Here is a 21,341-nt window from a genome sequence, read left to right on the forward strand (position 1 = left end):
ATTCACAATTCTGACTGGCTTTTTCTCCATGGCAACCGTGGCAGAGGGTCATGGGTATTGTAGTATTGAGTCCCATCCACCATGTCAAAATGATGGAAAAAAAACATGATTCATCAGAATGACATAATTAGAAGTGGTGGTCATAACATAAATCCTACTGAAGTGAAACTGAAGATCTCGTTTAAAGAAACGTTTGAAGGCCATGCATGATGGTTAATGAAACAACAGCATCTTCAGACATCTAAATAACTTGGATCAGAGTGTTTAATTCTCTTGAGCTAAAAGAAAGAAAATGCATACGTCCCAGGTTAACAATACAAGACATGAAAACATTGAAGATGATTGAGAAAAGTACCAAAAGAAAATAAAAAATGTGACATATATAAAAGCAGAAAATGAAAGTGGTTAAAAAATATTATTTTGGTCCTAAGTATTCCCCTCCACGAGCACCAATCTACCACTGTAAACAAAAAAATTGGCAGATCTCCACTGAGAAAGTAAGAAGACAAACACAAGACACCAATGCAAAGAGCATCACAGAATAAAGGGGGGAACATTCAGATTTAAAACAACATCATCCCCCCACCCCCTCTCCGAAAGAACTTAATGAGACTTACTCAGATCCACTAACAATCACACCATTCAGAAACGTACCAGCAACAGTCTCACTGCATGAATTGAAATCTGCCTTACCATTAGACCCATTACATCAAAATAACTAGATACAGTAATCTGGTGGTCTTTAAATCAAGTATGAAACATCCAACTGTGAGAAGCTACACCTGACATCTCTCCACACTGAAAACAATCAGGCTGTGTCTGACTCTCCAGCTAGTAATCATGGGAAATTAAACTCTTCCTTGGGCCATGGCAGAGCAAGGAGGGTCTGCCAGTGCAAACCTCAAAAAAAAAAAAAAAAAATTGGAGGGATAAATATAAATAGACTTCATGTAGACCACGATAAATATGTTGAAGAGGCAAAAAGGTGGTGCAGAAAGTGCTAAGTACTCCTCCAACTTTGTGCTGTTAGTTTGCGTCTTTGTCATTACGGCGCGTTCTCCCCCGTCTCACAGTGTGTGTTTGACGGCCGTCACAGGTTCACGTTTGTTCTGCAGGTTCTGCTGCAGCTCTCTGAACAGATGGTCCCGCTCCTCAGCATCCAACAGGATTTGCTACGTTGGAGAAGAATAACGATCTCAGTCAGTTCATAATGAGGCTTTATCGTTGCTGGTTTTTCATCTTTTCATGTTGACAATAAGAAAAATATAAAAGCATCAGACATTGGAATACGTAACATTGATGGCTTCATCTATCCGTTAAAGTGATACCATTTCCTCTTACAAACAGAAAGTGGGTGTCTTTTATATTAATGTTCATTTCCTGGTAGCTCACAGGCTGCATCACTGGTGGATTTTAAAACTTCGAAGCCTTAAGTAATGACCGCTTTCAAGAGCACAAGTGATGCTCACCACACGTCCAAGTCAACTCATACATTTTCACATCAGTTTAGTAATTGAAATTATAACAGAGGAATGTTTGAGTTAATAAGGGTATAGATTTGTGAGTTATGGCTAAAAGCGTGTCTTGTGAGGTCACAGTGACCTTGACCTTTGTGCTGAATCTGAAGAAATGATTGGTTTATTACCGGCCCTGACTGTCGCTAGTGCGCAGGCATAAAAATCCTTCTTATACGAGATGAATCTAAACAACTAGAAACGGGCTCTTTCACCAGGTTTCCTTGTTTGCTCAAATGATTATGTTCAGAGGAGATAGTACATTTATTAGAGATCTTAGCAGGTGGAACAAGACATGCGTTTCTCTCCCTCTCTCTTAATGTTTGACCTTGTGCTGCTGCCTCAGTCTTTACTTTAATGTCATTCAACTCAGACTTATGCTGCATTCAAAGAAATACAGTAATTTTCTGACCTAGCAAGATCACCGCTGTTGACCTTTGTGGCAAAAACTGACCAGGGTTACTTATTCAGATGTGAGATCGACATGTTAAATTGCCATCAGAGTAGGTGACGTAGTTCTGTACTTAAATTTTAACACATACTGTGACTACATTGCAGGGTTACTGCTGCTGAGAAAATGAAAACCTCTTTGTAATCTACAACATATTTTCTCAGTGAGGCTGTGAGTAAAAGTAAAATGACTCCCAAACCTTGACTTGAAGGATCTGAACCTGCCACTGATGTTTGGGATCATTTAAGGTTTTTATTTAGAAAAAAACAGAAACTTCCCTATCAAAAACAAAAAGAGCTACAAAAGTCCATTACGAGGTTTTCAAACTGTGTTCACGTGCTTCAAGGTATTTTTACTTCTTGCTATTTTTGTCTCCTTTTGTTGTCCTCCTACAGTAACTACTTCAGTGCCAAGTACATCATCATCACAATAACAGCCGTTTAAAAGTGAGCTTACATCCAAGCAGGGCTGGTCAGTGTGTGTGGTATGTGGAAGTGTCACGCTACGCACAACAATAGTAACCTGATGACTCCTCTCAGAAAACATCCAGCCACGTTTATGATCAGTTAAAGATGGACCAGACCAAACTGGCGTGACAACATTGACAGACACCAGACTGACAGTCTGTGCCTTCACCACAAAACCATCTGCGTTACCTTCACTCTGTCCGTGTTTAATCAAGGGCTGCATTCAGGGCTGCAAATTATGATTTCTGAATGAAGGGAGGAGAGGTGAACATGGAGGGCTTGTGTATAATACATACATTTCTGAATACAAATAGCAGTGTTATAATACTGCTTTTTGATTGAGAACACGTGTTTGGGTGTTATTTATTTACTCAGAGTTAATACTGTATGGCTCTTTGGTCTAAATGAGTTTACTCCAGTATATAACCGCTGGTGTTAATATAACATGCATCATTTTGTAGCGCTCCTTATGCATACATGCACCGAATACTGATGACGGTCGACTGTAGGGTCTCTCCGCTGGAGGATGAGCCAGAAGCTTTCCAGGAACTCAGGAACTAAACCTGTGTTTCAACATTGAGTTCCTGTCCTACAGTGCCAGGGTGGAAAAGAAGCTCCTGCTGTGGGTGCAGTAACGTTTAAGAAAGCACTCTAGTATCAGTATTAGGACTTGGGTTGGGTATTTGTTGTTGTTTATTAACATTAAAGACAAAGTTAAGCTTTGTTCGTCTGCTTCCCAACTCGCTTCAAAGTAAAGAGTGAAAGAAAGAAAGTGAGAGTGCAAACGAGGGCGAATGACAGTGATTAGTAATTAGTCTTTACCTCTATGAGTTTGTCTCTCTTCTCCAGACTGTCCCTCAATTTCCTCTCCTCTCTCGCTCTGTCCTCTCTGATGTTCTGCCAGGCTCTGTCCGCCTCCTTCTTCCCCTTCTCTCTCTCCCTCAGCTCCCGCCGAGTGTCTCTGAGTTGACCGGTCAGAGAAGACACTGTCTGACTGTGAGTCTCCTGCTGCTTCTGGTGAAAAGACAAATGCAAGAGGAATAGTTAGTGAGGCTAAGGGTTGTTGTTGTTGGTCCTCAAATAAAATATGACAAAAGAAAAGCAGCATATTTTCTCATTTGAGAAGCTGGAACTGGAGAATCACTGTAATATTTAATTGATCATCAAAATTGTTGATGATTGTTTTCTGTCAATTCCATACCAGGTAAACACAACTGTAAGTCTAAATAAGTATCAGGTAGCAGGTGAAAAGGGAAAAGTCCTTCTCAATACAGAATAAACAGGCAGCTTTTTCTTTTTCCCTTTAAAGTATAAAACTTTCAAATCGTCTCCTCGTGCCAACATCTCACCTGCACCATGTCCTGGTATTCCTGCAGGGCTGTGGTGAGTTTGGTGATCTCCTGGCACAAGGCGGCGCCGTTTCCCTCTGTGTCTTTCAACAAGGCCGCTTGCCCAGCTCCACCCCCTGCCATCCCCCAACCAGTCCCAGAGTCAGAGAGAGCCTATGGGGAGAGGACCTGCTGTGAGTAAAAGTTTCCCCCGTGGTCACCGAAGTCAATATTTACTGACAAACCTTTTCTGCCAGAAGAGGCTGAAACGCCTGAGCACTGCAGAACAGGCTCCTCATTCAATAACACAGAGAGAGTGGAAAAACTGCAACTTTCTTTGAGGGGTGAAATAGGTTAAATGAACACTTGTGTCACATTATCTCCCAGTGTAGAACATATACAAGTGTACCTAAAGGGGCAAAGGGTGGTCACAGCAATATTGACTTGATTTAAGTTTGTGCTGTTGATTACAATTAATCTACAAATAAAAACTATTCATGGAATTATCTATTTTATTTATTTATTATTTATGAAAACATCCTACCTCAATATTTTTCACAAGTGCTGAAAACTTCTAGATTCTTTTTCCCCTAAAAAAACCTAAGTTGGTCGTACTTTTTTAAGCCCTAAGGAGAGTCTGCAGGTATTCGTATTGCATACAGCACCTTCCACAATAAGGTAGGGAAGCCTGTATCTTGCCTGAGATGCATTACTGAGGCCAAAGAAGTAGTTATGGGACTGCTGCAGCTCCTTAAGCTTATTTTACTGCAGTAATAACAAGAGGTGAGCGTATTAGCATCTTTATCAACCCAGATCTTCTCACATTTGTATCATGGTGGCTGAACAGTGAGAGAACAATGTTCCTGGAGTCTTTAGTGAGTATATCTTTTTATATGTATATTACCTGCACATCTTTGTGACGGATCTCCAGCCCCTCTTTGAGGCAGTGGATCATAGCTTCCTTCTCCTGCAGGACAGCAGCAAGGGCCCGGTCCCTCTGCCTCCACATCTCTCTCTCTTTCTCCCCCTCCTTCAGCAGCTGCTCCTTCTCCCCCAGAGCCACCCGTAGGTCCTGGCGTAAGCACAAAATGCAGGTCAATCTAAATAAAACTTCAAGTGTGGGGACAAAGTACAAATGCACACAGTACCTGAATGTAGAAAGAATGTGGGTGTGTGTTTTTTTTTACATTGATAATATCCTGGTTGCACTGCAGCACACTGTTGAGTGTGTCAAGGTCTCTCTCTCGGTCTCTTCCGGCCTTCCTCAGCGCCTCGATCTCGTTCTCCATGCTCTTCTCTTGCTCAGTCATTTCAGACCTGAAAGTCTTCAGCGCAGCCTGCAGAGCACAGAATGTGTTGTAATCTACATTTGAGACATCTGGTTTACATTAAAACTTGTTTATTACCCATATAAACTGAATATTTTCTACTGAAATTGGGTTTCGGACTCTTGGTCAAACAAAACAAGACATTTGTAGGCATCATCTTGACCTAACAGAAATAAAAATTGTCATTTTACTGTTGTTTTGACAAATAATAGCTCTAGTCTGTACTTCTCTGGGCGCCAGATCTCCAGAATGTAAAGGCCCAACACTTACTAAAGGGCCTTCGACATGTCAAGGATATCGAATGAAAATTCACATGAAGCACGAAATGTTGATCTTTATGTGCTTTAATGCCAAAAACAATAGAGATAACTCCAAAACACAGTGTGTAATCCATATTTTTTTCCAAAGCCAGAGGAAATTGCTGACATGTTGCTGCTAGACTGATTAAACTTTCTGGCAGGCCTGAGGTAAAAACAAAAAAACAAAAATACTCATCACAAGACCTGCTCTGCAAATACAAAAGCCTTCAGGGACAGGAGGACTGAGTCCGATGACTATCAGCCAATGTCTGTTGTGCTGATAACTAGTATGCTTCAGTACGTGGGTATTATGTTTCAGCATAAGCAGATTCAGCAGTTAAAAACACTTAAAAGATAACTCTGGGATTTTGAACCTGGGCCTTATAATGTAATCAAACAGGACGGTTTAGGCTAAAGGTGTAGGCTAACGTTGAATCAGGAACCCTCTCACTACTAGCCACTGACAATGTGAACCTGTCAGTGGTAAAAACAAGCACTTCTAGTGGATGTACTTTGATTACATTGCAGCAGCTGGGTACACCGTTCCCACTCAGTAGTGGACTGATTTTTGTCCCCATAAATCATTTACAACCAAAAACATGGGAAAGTTAGTCACACATTAAACAATCCCGGAGTTATCCTTTAGCGTCAGGATCAAAAAGGACAATGTCAGTTCTAACCTTGTTGTCAGAGAGAATTTCCTTCAGGTTCTCGGACAGTTTCTCGGTCAGCTTGTTGGCCAGCTCAGTGCCTGCACCCTCCTCCGCACACAGTCTTCTGATCAGACCCATACACTCCTGGAAGAGAGGAAATATCTGTCTGCTTAGTGCAATAGAGCAAACAAACTCATGTAATGTAGTCTTTAGATGAGTTTGAGATTTAAGGCGTATCTAAGTGTGGATATTTGCAAGCTTCAAAGTTTATGAAGCCATTTCATGCAGGAATCAATACATGGGGCCATAATAAGCCGAGGGGGAGTCTTCATGTAGAGGCCAGAGCCGAGCTGATATGAATGCAAATGGGAACCACTGCAAACATCAGACAGCACCATCATAAATCCAACAGCTCCATCAAACAGGCAGCCACATTTATTACTTGTCTATACACCCTGAAACTCAAATCTGTTGAAACCTGTGCAAATCTGTTTCAAACCACAAGACTCACTGTATGATTTCAGAGAAGATGTAAAGAAAATTTAAAAATGAATCGTGATACATTTGTTCATTATAAAGATTTAGGAACGGTTATCTTTTTTAAAGCATTTTTCCTATGCAACTCAATATTCACAGCATATAAACAGTTGGATGTCAACATATAGTACTTTTCTGTGCTCAGTGTGTGCATGTTTTAAAATCACCTGGATTATTTGCATATTATTCATATGCAAAGGGAACAGAGTCCATCTACCAGCACCTCTGAAGCTCACTAAAAAACATGTCATATTGTGTTTTTGTGACATTTGGACAGAGCCAAAGTAGCTGTGGCTTCCCCCTGTTTCCTGTCTTTATGCCAAGCTAAGCTAACAAGCTACTGGCTGTGACAAATAGGAGTGTTGTATCGAACCAGTCAAGTTATTAGTGTTGCACATCATAAAACCAGGACTTCCTTATACAGCCGATTATTGCTAATCTGTAATAGGCTGTAATCCATTCAAGAATACTTTGGGTCAGATAAGAAAGTCTTATTTGTATTTGTATTATTTATTCAGTCCTATTTGCCTTAACTGTTTAGCTATTACATTCATCTAGAGTGACTTACAATGAGTGCAGCAATCCAATAAAATTCCTGCTGTAAATCATCAACATAACAAGCAGCTAAAAATAAGAGCAGTCACAGTAAAAGCTTTAAGAAAAAACATACTTGATTGTCACCGGTACAACGTGGTGAACAAACAAAGCAAAGCGAATGCAGTTTTGACGCTGCCACTTTAAGGGCTCACAGTGACTTCAAAGACAAACCACATTCCAGTGAGCTTTGAGCCAGAGCCAGGGCTGCAGAAGATCTCACTGCCGTGTGCATGACTGAGTCCTGTCTCCCCTCATCACCTCACCCACCTGGATCAGACGCTCCCGGCTGTGCAGCGAGTGACCGAGGCTTTGCAGCAGGAAACTGCCACCCTCCTCCTCCTGGTCCGGCTGGAGGAAAGAGGAGAGCAAATTTATTTGTTCCTGCTTTAAAACATAAACCAAAAAAAGCATGAAATTCTGAGCCCATCACATAAAAATAGTTGCAGTTTAATTTTCTTTCAATTGTCTAATTTGTTAATTGACAAATCATTGCAGCTCCACTGGGTTTCTATTGTTGCTAATACAATACCTAAGCCTCATTACTGACAAAACAATACTTTCTTTGATAACCTTGTTTGGGGAATATTAATATTGGATTTGATTAATCAATTAGTCAATTAATAGAAGATTTATCAGCAACTATTCATATAATCAATTAATCGTATCAGACATTCTTCAAGCAGAAACTTCCTTTCAATCTTTCTTTGGTTACAGCCTCAAATGTGAGGATTTCATATTTCATATTGCCTTGTGTTTCTTGGTGTTCATGCCTTTTGCTGCTACTATCTGGGGAACAAAGTGGAGCTTTTAGCAGCTAAAGCGTTGGACATTTCCCTCACATTTTGGTAGAGACCAACAACAGAGCTAAAAGAGAGTGAACACTATTATATTTGCCAGGTGGCCAGAAACAAGCAGCCACAAATGAATGATTGTGTTACTCTGTAACTGCTCGATGTGCAAATAAGAAGCTGACTGCTAACAAGCTCGCCATATCAACTTAAAAAGGTGATGATTTATCAGCATTGTGATCACGTGTTTAAACCTGCTGCCACTCCCACACATTTCTTACTAATGTTCATCTCTGCTCATCAGCGGCCCTCGTTCTGACAGAGATCAGGTGATGCGGACTCCAAAGAAGCTGAGAGAGGCCTGTTAATGATATTCTCTATTATAAGACTGCTGAGCCCGGGGCAAGCTCCACTGGTCGGGGAAGATTCCAGAGAGGGAGGGAGGGTGGGTGTGTGTGTGTGTGTGTGTGTGTGTGTGTGTGTGTGTGTGTGTGTGTGTTTTGTGTGTGCGCACCTGTAAATCTGGAAACATGGACACACCCTTCAACAGACACAGAACACAGTACACCCACCCCCCATTCCTTTTCATAATGCTATATTTGTGCTCAGTCAACATTCACAGAGTGGTTCATGGAGCTGTTTGTACATGTGACTGAGGGGTGTTTAGAGGTAAAGATCCATTATGACAGCTGGTACAAATAACAGCTCTGTTACATCACTGGCATCTTCAATTCAATGTCCAATTGTATCTATTCTATTTTTAGATAATTATTGAGTTTATACATCTATGATTTGTTTTTCATTTTTATTCCATGTTTCAGATTTTATATGTTCATGAAGTATTAATGTCCATTTTATTATTCACTTTATGAATTAAAACCACTTTAACCTCTTTAAAGGAATAGTTCGACATTTTGGACAATATGCTTCAGTTTGCCTTTTTACAAGAACTCATACTAGCTTCGCAACTAATGATTATTTCTATTGTTGATTGTTCGATTAATCAGTCAATTATTTTGTCTATCAATTGCCAGATAGTAGTAAAAAATTTCCCACAGACCTGTTACATCAGAGCTCTCATTATATGTCGTCTGTCTAGTCCATAAAAAACAAAGTGTCAACACTACAAATTGTGGATTTATGAGGGGTTATGTGCTGGAATACTTTTTGACCGAATGAGTTTCAATGTGATAATTAGTGAGATTTAGAGGCTCTTATAGGCAGATTGTTACCTTCAAACAGAGCCTGGCTAGCTGTTTCCCCCTGTTTTCAGTCTTTATGCTAAGCTAAGCTAACAGGCTGGCACGAACATGAATAAACACAGTTCCCAAAATGTCAAACTACTCTTCAAACATATTACCGGAGTGTGTGAGAGAACAAACTGAATGCTTACAGGTGCCCAGTCTGATCTGCTGACTTCAGTTGGTTCGCTCCTTCCGTGTTTCAGCTCGGCCTCCAGGGTCCTGATACGGGACACAGCTTGGTCCAGCTGGCCTCGCAGGTGCTTGACAGCGTGTTGAACCCTGCCTGTAGTGCTCTGGAATGACAAATGATTTCACAGAAGACATGGTTCGTGATAAAAATTTGTGAAATGTCTAATCTGTGTGTCAATATTTACAGCCACAGCATCTGGTCAGAGACAGGAATGAAATCACTCACCTGTCGATGAAGAGGCATGAACTCGTCCCTCAGCTCCGTCAGGACATCCCCGTCCTCTTCGTTCATTTCATCCACTCCGTTCTCCAAATCCCCAAAGTTCAGCAATCTGTTCACTGTGGGCGACACCATCTCTCCTCTTTTTCCAGAGTACCTCCTGTCCTTCTTGTCCAGAACTGGGATCCTGCTCCCTGATGGTGAACTGACTGGCTTCCCCTCGATACTTCTGAGCTCCTTCAGCATGAGGTTGACTGACTGATCACCTGGTGAGTCAAACGGGTCATTGCCATCGAGAGAGTCCAGGGACTGAATGGACTCAGTGCGGGAAGACGCTCGTAAAGAGAGAATGGATCCCGATAGTGAAGCCGGGCTGGAGCAGATGGATGGCACCCTCTGCCAGTGGAGCGGCATGCTCTGGGATTTGTCCCGCGACCCTGCCAACGGGGAGAAGGGTTGGAAAGGCAAGCGGCGGGGAACCCCACAAACGTACTCATAATCCGAATCGGACACCCGTAAGGAATCACAGCCTTCACATCCTTTGCCCTTGCTGCATCTTCTGCCTGTTTTTGTAAAATACGGACACATGTCCCACTTCTCGGACCAGCACTCGTACTCTGAGAGTGCCATATTCTCCTTGAGCATCTCCCTGTAGCCCTCCTTATCCGCCTCTCCATCCTCCTCGCTGGTGCTACCCCTGCTCTGCAAGTCCCGTGGGTGTCTATGGTGGTAGTTTTGCCGCACCCACTGTCGGATCTTGTCCCTCTCCTGCGACAGCTTCTGAAGCCTCTCAGACGAGAGCACCTTCACCCTGGCTATCACCGAGTCGAACTTGAACACCCGCTCGAGGGCGCATACGCACTTGCCACACACAAACTCCCCCTGCCCGCTGCCCCGTGGCACAGACTGCCCCAGTATGTGGGTCAACACTGAGAGCAGATCCATTCCTTTGGACGGGGAGCTCAGGGATAACTGGGACTTGGAGAGAGACACTGAGGAACCAAGAGACATTGTGCTGCCTGTGAAGAGTAAAAACAGTTGACTTCAGACTCAAACAATATGTGACCTAAAACTTCTGTGTATTTCCTTATGCTCCAGACTCACCCCAGGGGCTGCTCTGAGAGGACCGGGACAGGCTCCTTCCTCTCAGGGACTCTGTCGGGGTCAGAGGCTGACCAGCCTTCTTATTTTGACCCCCAAACAGCCACCGTCTCTGGTTCCCCTGCAGAGCACCGCCACATATTCGGCACAAGTCATTTTTACCTCTGGAGGACATCATGGACAGAGGGATGATACTACACCTCGTGCTGTCCTATAGATACTCGAGCGTCTCTGTAAATTAAAGCAAAAAAAAGAGAAAAGATCGCTTGTAGTCCAACAGCTGGATGTTATTTTGTTTTGCTGCTCTGATACTGAATATTAAAAAAGCACGTTTCATATTAAACATGAAAGTTTGACTGAGAAAGTTTGACTGATCCATCTAATCCAACCAGACTGACAAATGAAAGTATCTCCCAGTACTTTGACTTAGTGTTTTGTCCTGTCCCTCCCCTCTATGGATAATGTTTGGCTGGGTTATAGCTGCTCACAGCTTGCTGGGTGTTTACAGTACTTTCCCACAGGGCGGGACACGTCGACCTTGAGCCACGCTGACAGTGAATTCAGTCAGACTGTCGATGAATGAAAACTTTCTCCTCAAACAGTCAGTCTCTCCATGAAACTCTCGCTCCTCTCAGGACGTCTGCGTTTTCTAAAAAGTCGAATATGACACATCCTGAAATCAAGTTAACCCGTTCAAGCCTACGTCAGAGGATTTTAGGTGCATGGGTTTAACTGGAAATATACTTTCTGTGTACAGCGATTTAAAAAAAAAGACAAAACTGAATTAAAACCGCGATAACTGCCGGTTCACGTGACTTTTGCCTGTTTGATCACGACAATTTAAGGCAGTAATGTTTTCCGGGAACCGTAAATAGCATGCAACATGTTTCCAAAGGGAAACCAACTAGTGGAACTATCGTCTATCTGAATCTATTTTAGGGAAATGAAGTGCAGCGATTCACCTTCAAAGTAACGTCAGCCTGTGAAAGCGGAGCTGAACTGTTTCCACATGCAGCCCAGAATATGACTGAGCACTCACCGCCTTCAGTCCAGCTCCCTGTGCTTTTAACGCAGGCTTCGTTATTAACACACCGTCATCTCTCATATACCAAGTATTTTCAAGCGCTGTCTCACGTTTGAGGTCCTCCGGGATTCACGCACTGGACGTGATAAAAGTTCAAGTCCGTCAGGTCGAGGAAGAAATCCTCATTGTCACTGAGGCACAAGAAATGGAAGTGTTTGAAAAAAAAAACAAAGTTTCCGTCACCGGGAACTGGACTGAAGCCGCGTCGCCACACACCGGAGCAGAGGAAGAGAGGTGGGTGTCACCTTGCTGACGTCATTGGTCGTACCTGTTTAGTGCCGCGTGAACAGAGGGAGGAGGCCTGCAAACACTGGTTGAGAGAGGATTCAGGGCTGTGTGTTTAATCCACGGAAGAGCAGCCTGGGTTATGCTACCACAGCAGAATATTTAGAAACAGCCTCTTGGTACAGAACAATAATAAACGGAGTTTATATATAATTGTATTATATAAAGTGTTTTTGTTAGAAAAATGACCTTATAAATATGAATTACTATCTTAACTTTCTAATAGTATCTCATAATTGTGATTTCATGTATCATAGTTACAAGAAACGTCATAATTTTGAGTTTGTCTTTAATTATGACTTCGTATCTTATAATCATGACTTAGTGTTAAATAATTATGAGTTAGCTTCTTTTTCATATTAATAACTTAATATAAAAACGTTATATTAAGATATTAAGGACTGTTGCTAATTGGAGCTGGATCCAAAAGTATTAAAAAAACAGTAACAAAATGGCATAAATTGGGAGAATCAATTAACCACCCATCATGTCCAACTGGTATGAACAAGTGCTTCTTGTGCGCGCAATGCAAGGAAGATTATATTTATATTTTTCCTAGTTTTTACATTTTTACCAAAGATTTATACAAAAGACATATAATTACAGTTTATGTAAGACTAAATCTGCTGAACATTAGTGTGATTTCCTACACATTGATATGCCAAGAATCTGATTTCAATAAGAATCAGAAGTGATTGGGAAATATCAGTCATCATATGCACATGTTTTAAAGTCAAATTTTTGGTTAGATGAATCCCCTTTATTCAATTATCTGGGAATCCAAAACTCTAAGGGAAATCTATTGGTTTAATTGATTGATCACTCCCCCATATGCTTCTTTAATCTAATCATGTGTAAAGGGCAAAAGAGTCAACATGTAGGCCTGTGCTCTGCAGTCAGGGGTCAAGTGAACATGATCTGACAAGCTGCACAAACATATCAACTCTCAACAATGAATCGGGAGAGCTAGATCCGCCTGACAGTATTAAAAGACACTAAACATTTATCAAAAGGGATAAAGCAAATACACAAAATCACTAAACACTTACTTACTTATTATGACCTAATATTATCTAAAATGTTCAGTTTTTCTAGAGACCACTTCTTTACTTGTTTTTGTGTTGACTCAGCTCTGTGGTCAGCTTTGAGGCTGTGGTACTGTTATATAGGACTGTGTTACATTTGATGGTGCTTATGGTTTTGTGTTACTGTAGCTACATAAATGGAGGAGCAGAGCCCTGGTCCGTGCATGAAGTATAATACTTCTGCAGTTGTTATTGTTGTATGATGAGAAATGCCCGTTTAGGGGGTAGCCTATCGCCTAACTTCGTTGCCCTTCTTGTGCTAAATGCAAATGTATGTTGACATTTGTGAGCTCGTTCTTCATTAGCCGATGCTGCCTAAATGCTGTTAACGCTTTGCATGTTATTTACCCATTAATGAAGGCGTGCAATTCGATTCAGTGCACCACAGCGTCAGTTTGATCCATTATCCAACTTGTGCAATAAAAATTGAACAAGGAAGTCGAGAGCCGGAAACAGAAACAGTTCGTCTTCAAAGTAAAGGTTGCGCGTTTTGAACAAACTTGCTGGCTGCAGCATCAATTCAAGGAGAGCTAAGCTAAATAAATAAATAAACTGTCTAAATAATGAATATAATTCATAACTGTTATCGGTGTTTGACTGTTAACCTACAAGTGATCGGGAATACATTTTCAATTAACACTGGAATTATTATAGAGTCTTGTGATTCATGTATGTAGCTATTCACCAACTTATTAATTTCATTGAGGTTACTTGATCATTTACTTTGTGCATTTAAAAAACGTTTCCTTTAATAACGTATACTGTTGGAAGTGGGGTCACATGACTGCTGGACCGAAGAGCAGCAGGACAACAGGTGTGCTAACTGGGCGGCTCACACAGGTGCCTTGAATGTTCTTTGTTCATTCTCTGTTTGCCCTTCAGTTCAGCTGCTTCCCTCTGTCATTTCACCTTTGTTCCTGAGTGCGTTGAGAGGGTTAATTTCATTATATTTTCTGAAGTCATGTTTATTTTGTTATTAAGTAGTACATCTCATCGCCTTGGTCTGTTCTCATATATATATCTAAAGTGAGAATCTATTGATGTACTGATTTTTGATTTGGAAATGTTCATAGTTGTTGTTTGTTCAAGATAATATGATAGATTTGACCTGTATGTGCAATTTTATTTGTAGAAATATGACCACTCCCACCTGTCTGAGTGCAAGCAAGAAATTAAATACTTGGAAATGGAACCTGTTGACTGCTTCTCCTGCTTTGCTCATTTCACCAAGTCCAGTGTAATCCTAGAGCACATATGTGTGGAAAATTACATTTTCATTTTATGTTTACATGATTATTTGAATAAACAGGCTTCTATAATGACTTTAATATGAATAAAAAAAGTCTTATTCCTGTGCCCCAGAAAAGATTGGTGAATATTTGAACCTTAAAATGGCAAATGTCATCCTGGTTTGCTCTATAACAATGAATGGGGCTGTGATGCTGCAAGGCCCTAAAAAATGTTTGTCTAATTTCTCACACTAAGATTAGTGTTTTATATCTTCAACCGTATGTCCAATTTAAAATCTGGATGACACCTGTTAGGAGGTACACTACACAGCTACTGTACATTGTGAGGTTAATGCAGTAACACATTTCTCACAGTGGCTCAAAGTAATTTCAGCTTTATAACTTCAGTAGCCTGACTGATGAAAACAAGCCATTGGCTTTTATAGAATATGACATTTGCAAGTTTATACTTCCAGAGTCTGTTTTTCTACTTAGTAATTAGTAGTTAGGGTGGTTCAATTAAAAAGTGCATTCAACATTTTCATTTGTCACTTGTGACATTTAATCGATGTTTTAATGGATTACACAACTGTTGACACAGAATAAAGTCAGGGCCCTTGTGTTGTCTGTGGAGGATTTGGGGATTCTCTGGTTTCTAGCTTTAAGACAGATATACAGACTTAACTGTCCTTATGCACGGGAATAACATGTGACATTTAAGCCGTGTATTTAGTTAAATTGCTTTCAAATGAATGAACTGTGTTTATGAATGTTGTGATTATTATTTATTAGTATTTTGAACTTCGTGCACAGCTGCTGTTGGGCTTTTACCTTCACTTCCCGCTGCAGTTCATGGCTTTCAGCTGCAGCTTGTGAAGTTTGAACGATCCTTTATGGATTTTGTGTCACTTGCAGCTGGACTCCATGTTTGCTGCTTCACTCTTTCCTTTCCTGTGTCCATGACAACAACGCGGCAAAACTACTCGCAGTCTCGGCCGAGTCAGAGGAATAATAGCATTAGAAAAGTAAACTGTGGAACCATCGATGTGGGGAACATGGATGTAGGTCTATTATCAGACATATTAGGTTGAAATAACACAACCATGGTGGGGAACAAACAAACACCTGTAACAGACGGTCGAGCAGGAAGGGGAGGGGAAGAACCCGAGCAGAGGGAAGCTCTGCACTGTTATACACTGCCCTCTTGTGGTGATTGGCCAGTGTTGGCGCCATTTCGGATTTAAATACGGACAACACACAACATTATGGCGTCAGTGAATCACTTTTGGCTCAGTGTGCAGTGAGAAAAAAAAATACTCGCATCTCCTCCTCTTCATCACGCAGGTCTCCAGTAACCTTCGTCCTCTTACGTCTTGTTTGCAGAAGAGATGAACTACCCGGTCCCGGAGGTAAATCCGACGGAGTCAGAGTTCTAGAGTTTACTCTATCAGAGATCCTGTTTGATTTAAATTCCAATTAGAGGACAGGTGGTTCTGTTGCCTTCATACCCACGGCATATCCTGAAAGGTGTAGTCCTTATTGAAAATCTTCCAAAATAAAAGCAGTTTGTATTTTGTGTAATTGCATTTCCCCACAGATCATAGTTGAAACGTTTAAGATGAGTTAAAATGATATTCTGTTTATTACATTTAGTTTTTCAAGTCATCACTAATGCATCAGAAAACAAAATGTGATGTGATTATTGATATATATATATATAGATATATATATATATATATGTGTGTGTGTGTGTGTGTGGCTTGAATATTATAATTAAAATACTTGTTTGGAAACTTGCTGTCTCTGATTTGTCGTTAAGGAACTTACTGTGATATAGTGATGAAGTAAAAAGGAACTACTCAGTAACAACTGATGTACCACTTCACTGACCAAAGCTCTAACCTGTAACAAACTGTAAACTACCTTTTAAACCACAACCAAGTAATTTAAGGTTTAACATAGCCTGCTTTATACTGAGAAATGTGTCAACATATGTATTAGTTAGTTTAACCGCAGATGTTTTTAAAAACAAACTCTAACTGTTGTTAGCAGTAGCTGCTGTTACAAAGGTGGCCTTTGCTGGTTGTGCTTGAACTAGCAAATTTATAGTGGTCGATTTTCTTTCTTTTGTATTTGCAGTATATGCCAAATGATGTTTAAATGAATGATTAATAACTCTTGTTTGTGCTTAAAATGCTTCAAAAGAAGAGCTGCTTAAAATGTCCTTGTTTGCCCTGCAAAGGAAAGTCATTTTATTTAATACGATTATCATTGTGTTTTCATTGGGATGCCACAGTCCAACTTCGGCCAGTACCATGTCTTATCATCCCCCCACAACCAGCAAGAAAAGGTAAGTCTTGCGCATGACTCCACCTCATACATATATAGGCTCAAACTTTCTTCAAAATGATTTTGAGCTTGTAAAGTGATGTTCACAAATAATTCCAATGTTTGTAGTTGTACATCTGTCAACCTGTAAAACAAATCTGCACAAGATATTCAAGTTCCTGCATGTGAAAAATTGTGCTCATGTCGAAGCGATATGTATTTGTTGCTGCTGTTGCAGCCTCCCTCAAAAATTAGCATTGGCATTATATATATTTTTTGCATTAGCAGGGGGGGGGGGGGGGGGGGTCAAACAGACATCTTTTAGTATTCTTTCCTAACAGATGCTTCCCACCAGGGAGTTTCTCTAGGATGAGGTGTAATTCAGGCAGCGTTTATGTTGTTTCAGCTGCTTTTTACACCTGTTGTGCGTGTATTAAATTCACACACAACATTCAAAACCTCTCTCTCTCTCTCTCGCTCTCTCTCTCTCTCTCTCTCTGTCTGTCCAGGTGACAAAGAAGCTGCTGGTGCCACTTCTGATACAGCTGCCTGGGTTACCAATGTTGGTATGTTGGCTTTCCAGGATGGCGGGTGGATTGATGAGGCCGCATCTTTGAGGTGGACCCGGAAGTGCCTGCTGTCTCATTGAGGCATAGCAGTCCCAGCTGGAGGAGAAGCACATGATGTTCAGCCTGACTGATGCTAAGGTGATCCAGAAGATCTCCCGGGAGGAGTGGAGGCTCCACTGTTGGAGGAGGACACATGGGGCAGAGGAGATGGCCATCATCATCCAGGACATGCGTGTCTCTCATAGCTTGTGATTAAGTATGTTGTGTATTATCACTTCATGCAAACATAAAATTCACTTTTTCCTCAAGCCAGTGCCAAGCACTTCCAAGCTCAGAGCCAGATAGAGCAGGACAAATGGCGAGTTGTTTACCCTACCAGATATCGCAAGAGGCAGCGGTGGTAAAGAACACCTCCTGTCCCGGGAAGGAGAGTCTCCAGAGGTGAGCACCACTTCAAATATCACTGTTTCCTCTCATGAATATCAGATCTATATTAAAACACTGCTCTCTATGATTATTTTTCAGCTGTGTTCTTGAGCTGAACTTGGGCCCTGCAAACTGGGCCAGTGTTAGCCACCTGGTGGAGGCCATTTGCAACCAGCTCTATCGTCTTCACCCAGAGGCCACGTGGTCCAGAGGGACCATGAGGACTTGGTGGTCCCTCATCCTCAAGGACTACATGGCCATTAGAAAGGCAGTGCTGGCCGGCCCAGGGTTGATGGCTCAGACCAACATCCAGGTCTTTGAATTGAATTGAGGACTCAATGGCAAGAGTTTGTCATAAAGCACTGGGTGTGTACAACCGAGATCCCTTTGTTAGAGAGCACGCTGCCACACCAGTAGGTTGCTGGAAACCAATGTCCTTTGTTTGATATTATTTATTGTTTATCTCTTTCAAATTATGTTTACCTTCAATGAATCTTAATTTATTAGTTTATTTGACCTGAAAATTGTTAGTATGGCATATTGTTGTAATTTAGAGCCAATATTTCATTTTTTCTAAAGAAACATTGAAATACAGTTAAACACTGCAGAACATACAAACAGTTGGTCACCTTTTTATTTATACAAGCAATTTCACTGATGGATACACAAGTCAGTTCATATGATAAATATTCAGTGATCATTTTGTGAGGTCACATACACAATCCATTTTTCCCAGTACTGCAGGAATCTATCAGTCCGTAAATTTAATAAAAAAGTTATTCATCCCTTGAATATTGGTAACAATATATAGCCAGTCAGTCTTTGTTGGAGGTTAGGCCTGTAACCATCTTCCTGTTACAGCTTTCTTGCTGGAAGCTAATAATATCTTTAATAGGTATTTATCTTGGGCCAATAGGTGAGCTGCAATGTTGCCCAAATAAACTGTAGTAAAAGAGCAGTCAATGCCATCACTAAATATATATTGTATTGCTTGTGTTACTTCCTGCCAATATGACCGAATGGCTAGGCAGCCCCAGAATAAGTAGAAATGATCTGCCATCTGTTCACCACATTTCCTCCAGCATAGACCTCTTTCCATCACACCTGTCTGTACACTTTTTAGCTTGGGGGTAACAAAATATCTTATTAAATTCTTCCAACAGAACTCTCTCCAAAGGCCTGAACTTGTGGAAGATGATTAGATAGAACACATTCAACCAGTCCTCATCTGAGATGACAAGTCCACATTCCCGCTCCCATTTTAGTTAAATTCATAATTCGTTCAATGTTTCTTTGTAGATTGAATGCTTGAATAGAGTTTTGAGATACGTTTCCTGTTGTCCTTATTTTTATACATGTAACTAAATATATCAATTAATTTGGTATCACAGTACTCAATGGGTTTTAACTCTTAAAATATTCCCTAGTTGTAAGTACCTAAAAACACATTTTTCCAAACCATAATATGTCCAAGAATTTTTGAAAGGAGTCCAGTCCTCCCTTTGATGAGATTGAGCAGTAGGAGGTCAAAAGCAACCAATCTCTAATGTCTGGACTCTTTCAATCAGTGGTAATTTATAGTCCTTAAACCAAATTTTGAGACGAACTTTGGTCCATTGGTTTAAGCCAGGTCTATTCAATTGGCGGCCCTCTGGCCACATGCGGCCCAGACGCAATACCCGAGTGGCCCAGCTCGTGATTCAGACAAAAAAAAAAGAAGAAAAATAAAACACAGAGAAAAACACATTTTGCCAGAATAACTCGAAATCCCTACAGTACTTCAGACAGTGAAAGCAACACTCCACGTAACCCACAATGCAGCGCGTTGTTTTGTTTCGAAAGTTCGAAAGTTCCAATCCTCACCTATGGTCATGAGCTTTGGGTAATGCCCGAAAGAACGAGATCGCGAATACAAGCGGCCGAAATGAGTTTCCTCCGCAGGGTGGCCGGGCCCAGCCTTAGAGACAGGGTGAGGAGCTCGGAGTAGAGCCGCTGCTCCTCCGTGTCGAGAGGAGCCAGTTGAGGTGGTTCGGGCATCTGGTGAGGATGCCTCCTGGACGCCTCCCCGGGGAAGTGTTTTGGGCATGTCCCACCGGGAGGAGGCCTCGGGGCCGACCAAGGACACGCTGGAGGGATTATATCTCTCGGCTGGCCTCGGAACGCCTCGGGATTCTCCCGGAGGAGCTGGTGGAAGAGGCTGGGGAGAGGGCTGTCTGGACCTCTCTGCTGAGGCTGCTGCCCCCGCGACCCGGATCCGGATAAGCGGGAGACGACGAACGAAGTTACTTTTACAAAGTTACTGATATAAACCATGTTAGCATCTCAAGAAGTATGTCTCTCTCAACCCTTAAACGAAGAGTTGACGATGAAAACCGTCGTTTTAACCCTGCCTGGACAGACGAGTACTGTTTTATTTTACCGTTAACTCCAAACGCCAAACCTATGTGTTTACTCTGCCATGACTGTGTTGCGGTACTTAAGGAGTACAATGTCCAGAGACACCACCTGGAGAAACACCCGACTTTCCGGGCAAACTACCCCGAAGGATCTCAGCAGAGAACTTTAAAAGTGCAAAGTTTAATTGCATCTTACAACCGGAGCAGTACTACTATGGCGCGCACATGTACAGCACAAGAAAGAGCCACAGCAGCCTCCCTTCGTGTTTCGTGGATTTTGGCAAAGAAGAAAAGGCCATTCACAGACTCTGAAACCGTGAAAGACTGCATGCTTGCCGTTGTGGATGAAGTGATAAATGACAACAAAATTAAAACAAGTGTAACATCTGCTATTAAAAATGTGCCCCTGTCAGACACTTCAAACATTCGCATGGTTGAAATTCTTGCTACAGATGTGTTTGAAACGCTGTTGAAAGAACTGAAGAAAGCTGATGTCATGTCCACTAAGTACTATTAACTGTAGGATACATGTCAGCATAAAGTGGGATGACTAATCATAATCACACATGTGGTGATTTAAAACAATGTGCACTGTGGTGGACGTGTAGTATTCATTGTTGATTGTTAATTACTGTTATGACATGTAATGGGTTTGTGCACTAAAAGCCATTGTTCTTTTTTTTAAGTTAAATGCACCTTCTGATGGGCCTCAGTCAGATATGACCAGAATATTACTTTCATTTCATTTCAAAAAGGAGACAAAAGTTTGTGACAAAAATATTATTTTTATTCGTTTAATATTCATTTGTGAAAAACAGAATTTCTACTACTTCAGATTCTGTTTATTTAGAGAAGTTTATAATGCACTTTTTGATGTTTCTGTGTCAGATAAGTTTATAGATAACAATGTTTTTTTTTTTAATGAGTTACATAAGACACAAATGTTTATTCTTATATTTCAGAAGTGAAAAAGTATTGCTTCTACCTCAGTTCAATTACAGTTCTTGAATTGTATTTTATGCACTTTTTGATGTGGCTGCGTTATACAAAAATTTTAAAGGGAAATGATGAATAAACATCACTTATTTCATTATATTTATTTGTGTTGGTTTGAAATTTGTCATTACCTCCTGCTTATTGACTGCTGAAAATGTCCGGCCCAGGTTAAGGTCTCGGTTTTAAAATCTGGCCCAATTGAATTTGTAATTGAATAGCCCTCAGAG

At 41.1% G+C, this 21,341-nt stretch overlaps 1 protein-coding gene and 1 long non-coding RNA gene across 5 annotated transcripts; one reads left to right on the forward strand and one right to left on the reverse strand.

The window, feature by feature from the left end:
• Nucleotides 1–18: 18 nt before the first annotated feature.
• si:ch73-95l15.5 (uncharacterized) lies at nucleotides 19–12,005 on the reverse strand. Of its 4 annotated transcripts, none has more exons than XM_056379705.1 (11): nucleotides 11,756–12,005; nucleotides 10,720–10,947; nucleotides 9,622–10,634; nucleotides 9,356–9,499; nucleotides 7,442–7,522; nucleotides 6,068–6,184; nucleotides 4,948–5,097; nucleotides 4,665–4,832; nucleotides 3,788–3,934; nucleotides 3,255–3,446; nucleotides 19–1,172 (listed from the first exon to the last, which is right to left on the reverse strand). In XM_056379705.1, exons 2-11 carry the CDS (start codon nucleotides 10,892–10,894, stop codon nucleotides 1,068–1,070), a joined length of 2,292 nt encoding a protein of 763 aa, XP_056235680.1. In that variant the 5' UTR covers nucleotides 10,895–10,947; nucleotides 11,756–12,005; the 3' UTR covers nucleotides 19–1,067. The 4 variants fall into 4 exon arrangements, with proteins under 4 accessions (XP_056235680.1, XP_056235679.1, XP_056235677.1 ...); XM_056379704.1 differs by having other exon boundaries at nucleotides 3,782–3,934; nucleotides 11,851–12,002; XM_056379702.1 differs by having other exon boundaries at nucleotides 3,782–3,934; nucleotides 11,756–12,002.
• LOC130171646 (uncharacterized) lies at nucleotides 11,928–21,213 on the forward strand. Its single transcript, XR_008828184.1, has 4 exons — nucleotides 11,928–12,034; nucleotides 16,696–16,749; nucleotides 17,237–17,737; nucleotides 17,822–21,213. It is a non-coding gene; the product is annotated as an uncharacterized LOC130171646 (long non-coding RNA).
• The last annotated feature ends 128 nt before the right edge of the window (nucleotides 21,214–21,341 follow it).

The sequence above is a fragment of the Seriola aureovittata genome, chromosome 7 (assembly GCF_021018895.1).
Source record: "Seriola aureovittata isolate HTS-2021-v1 ecotype China chromosome 7, ASM2101889v1, whole genome shotgun sequence".
Lineage (NCBI taxonomy): Eukaryota > Metazoa > Chordata > Actinopteri > Carangiformes > Carangidae > Seriola > Seriola aureovittata.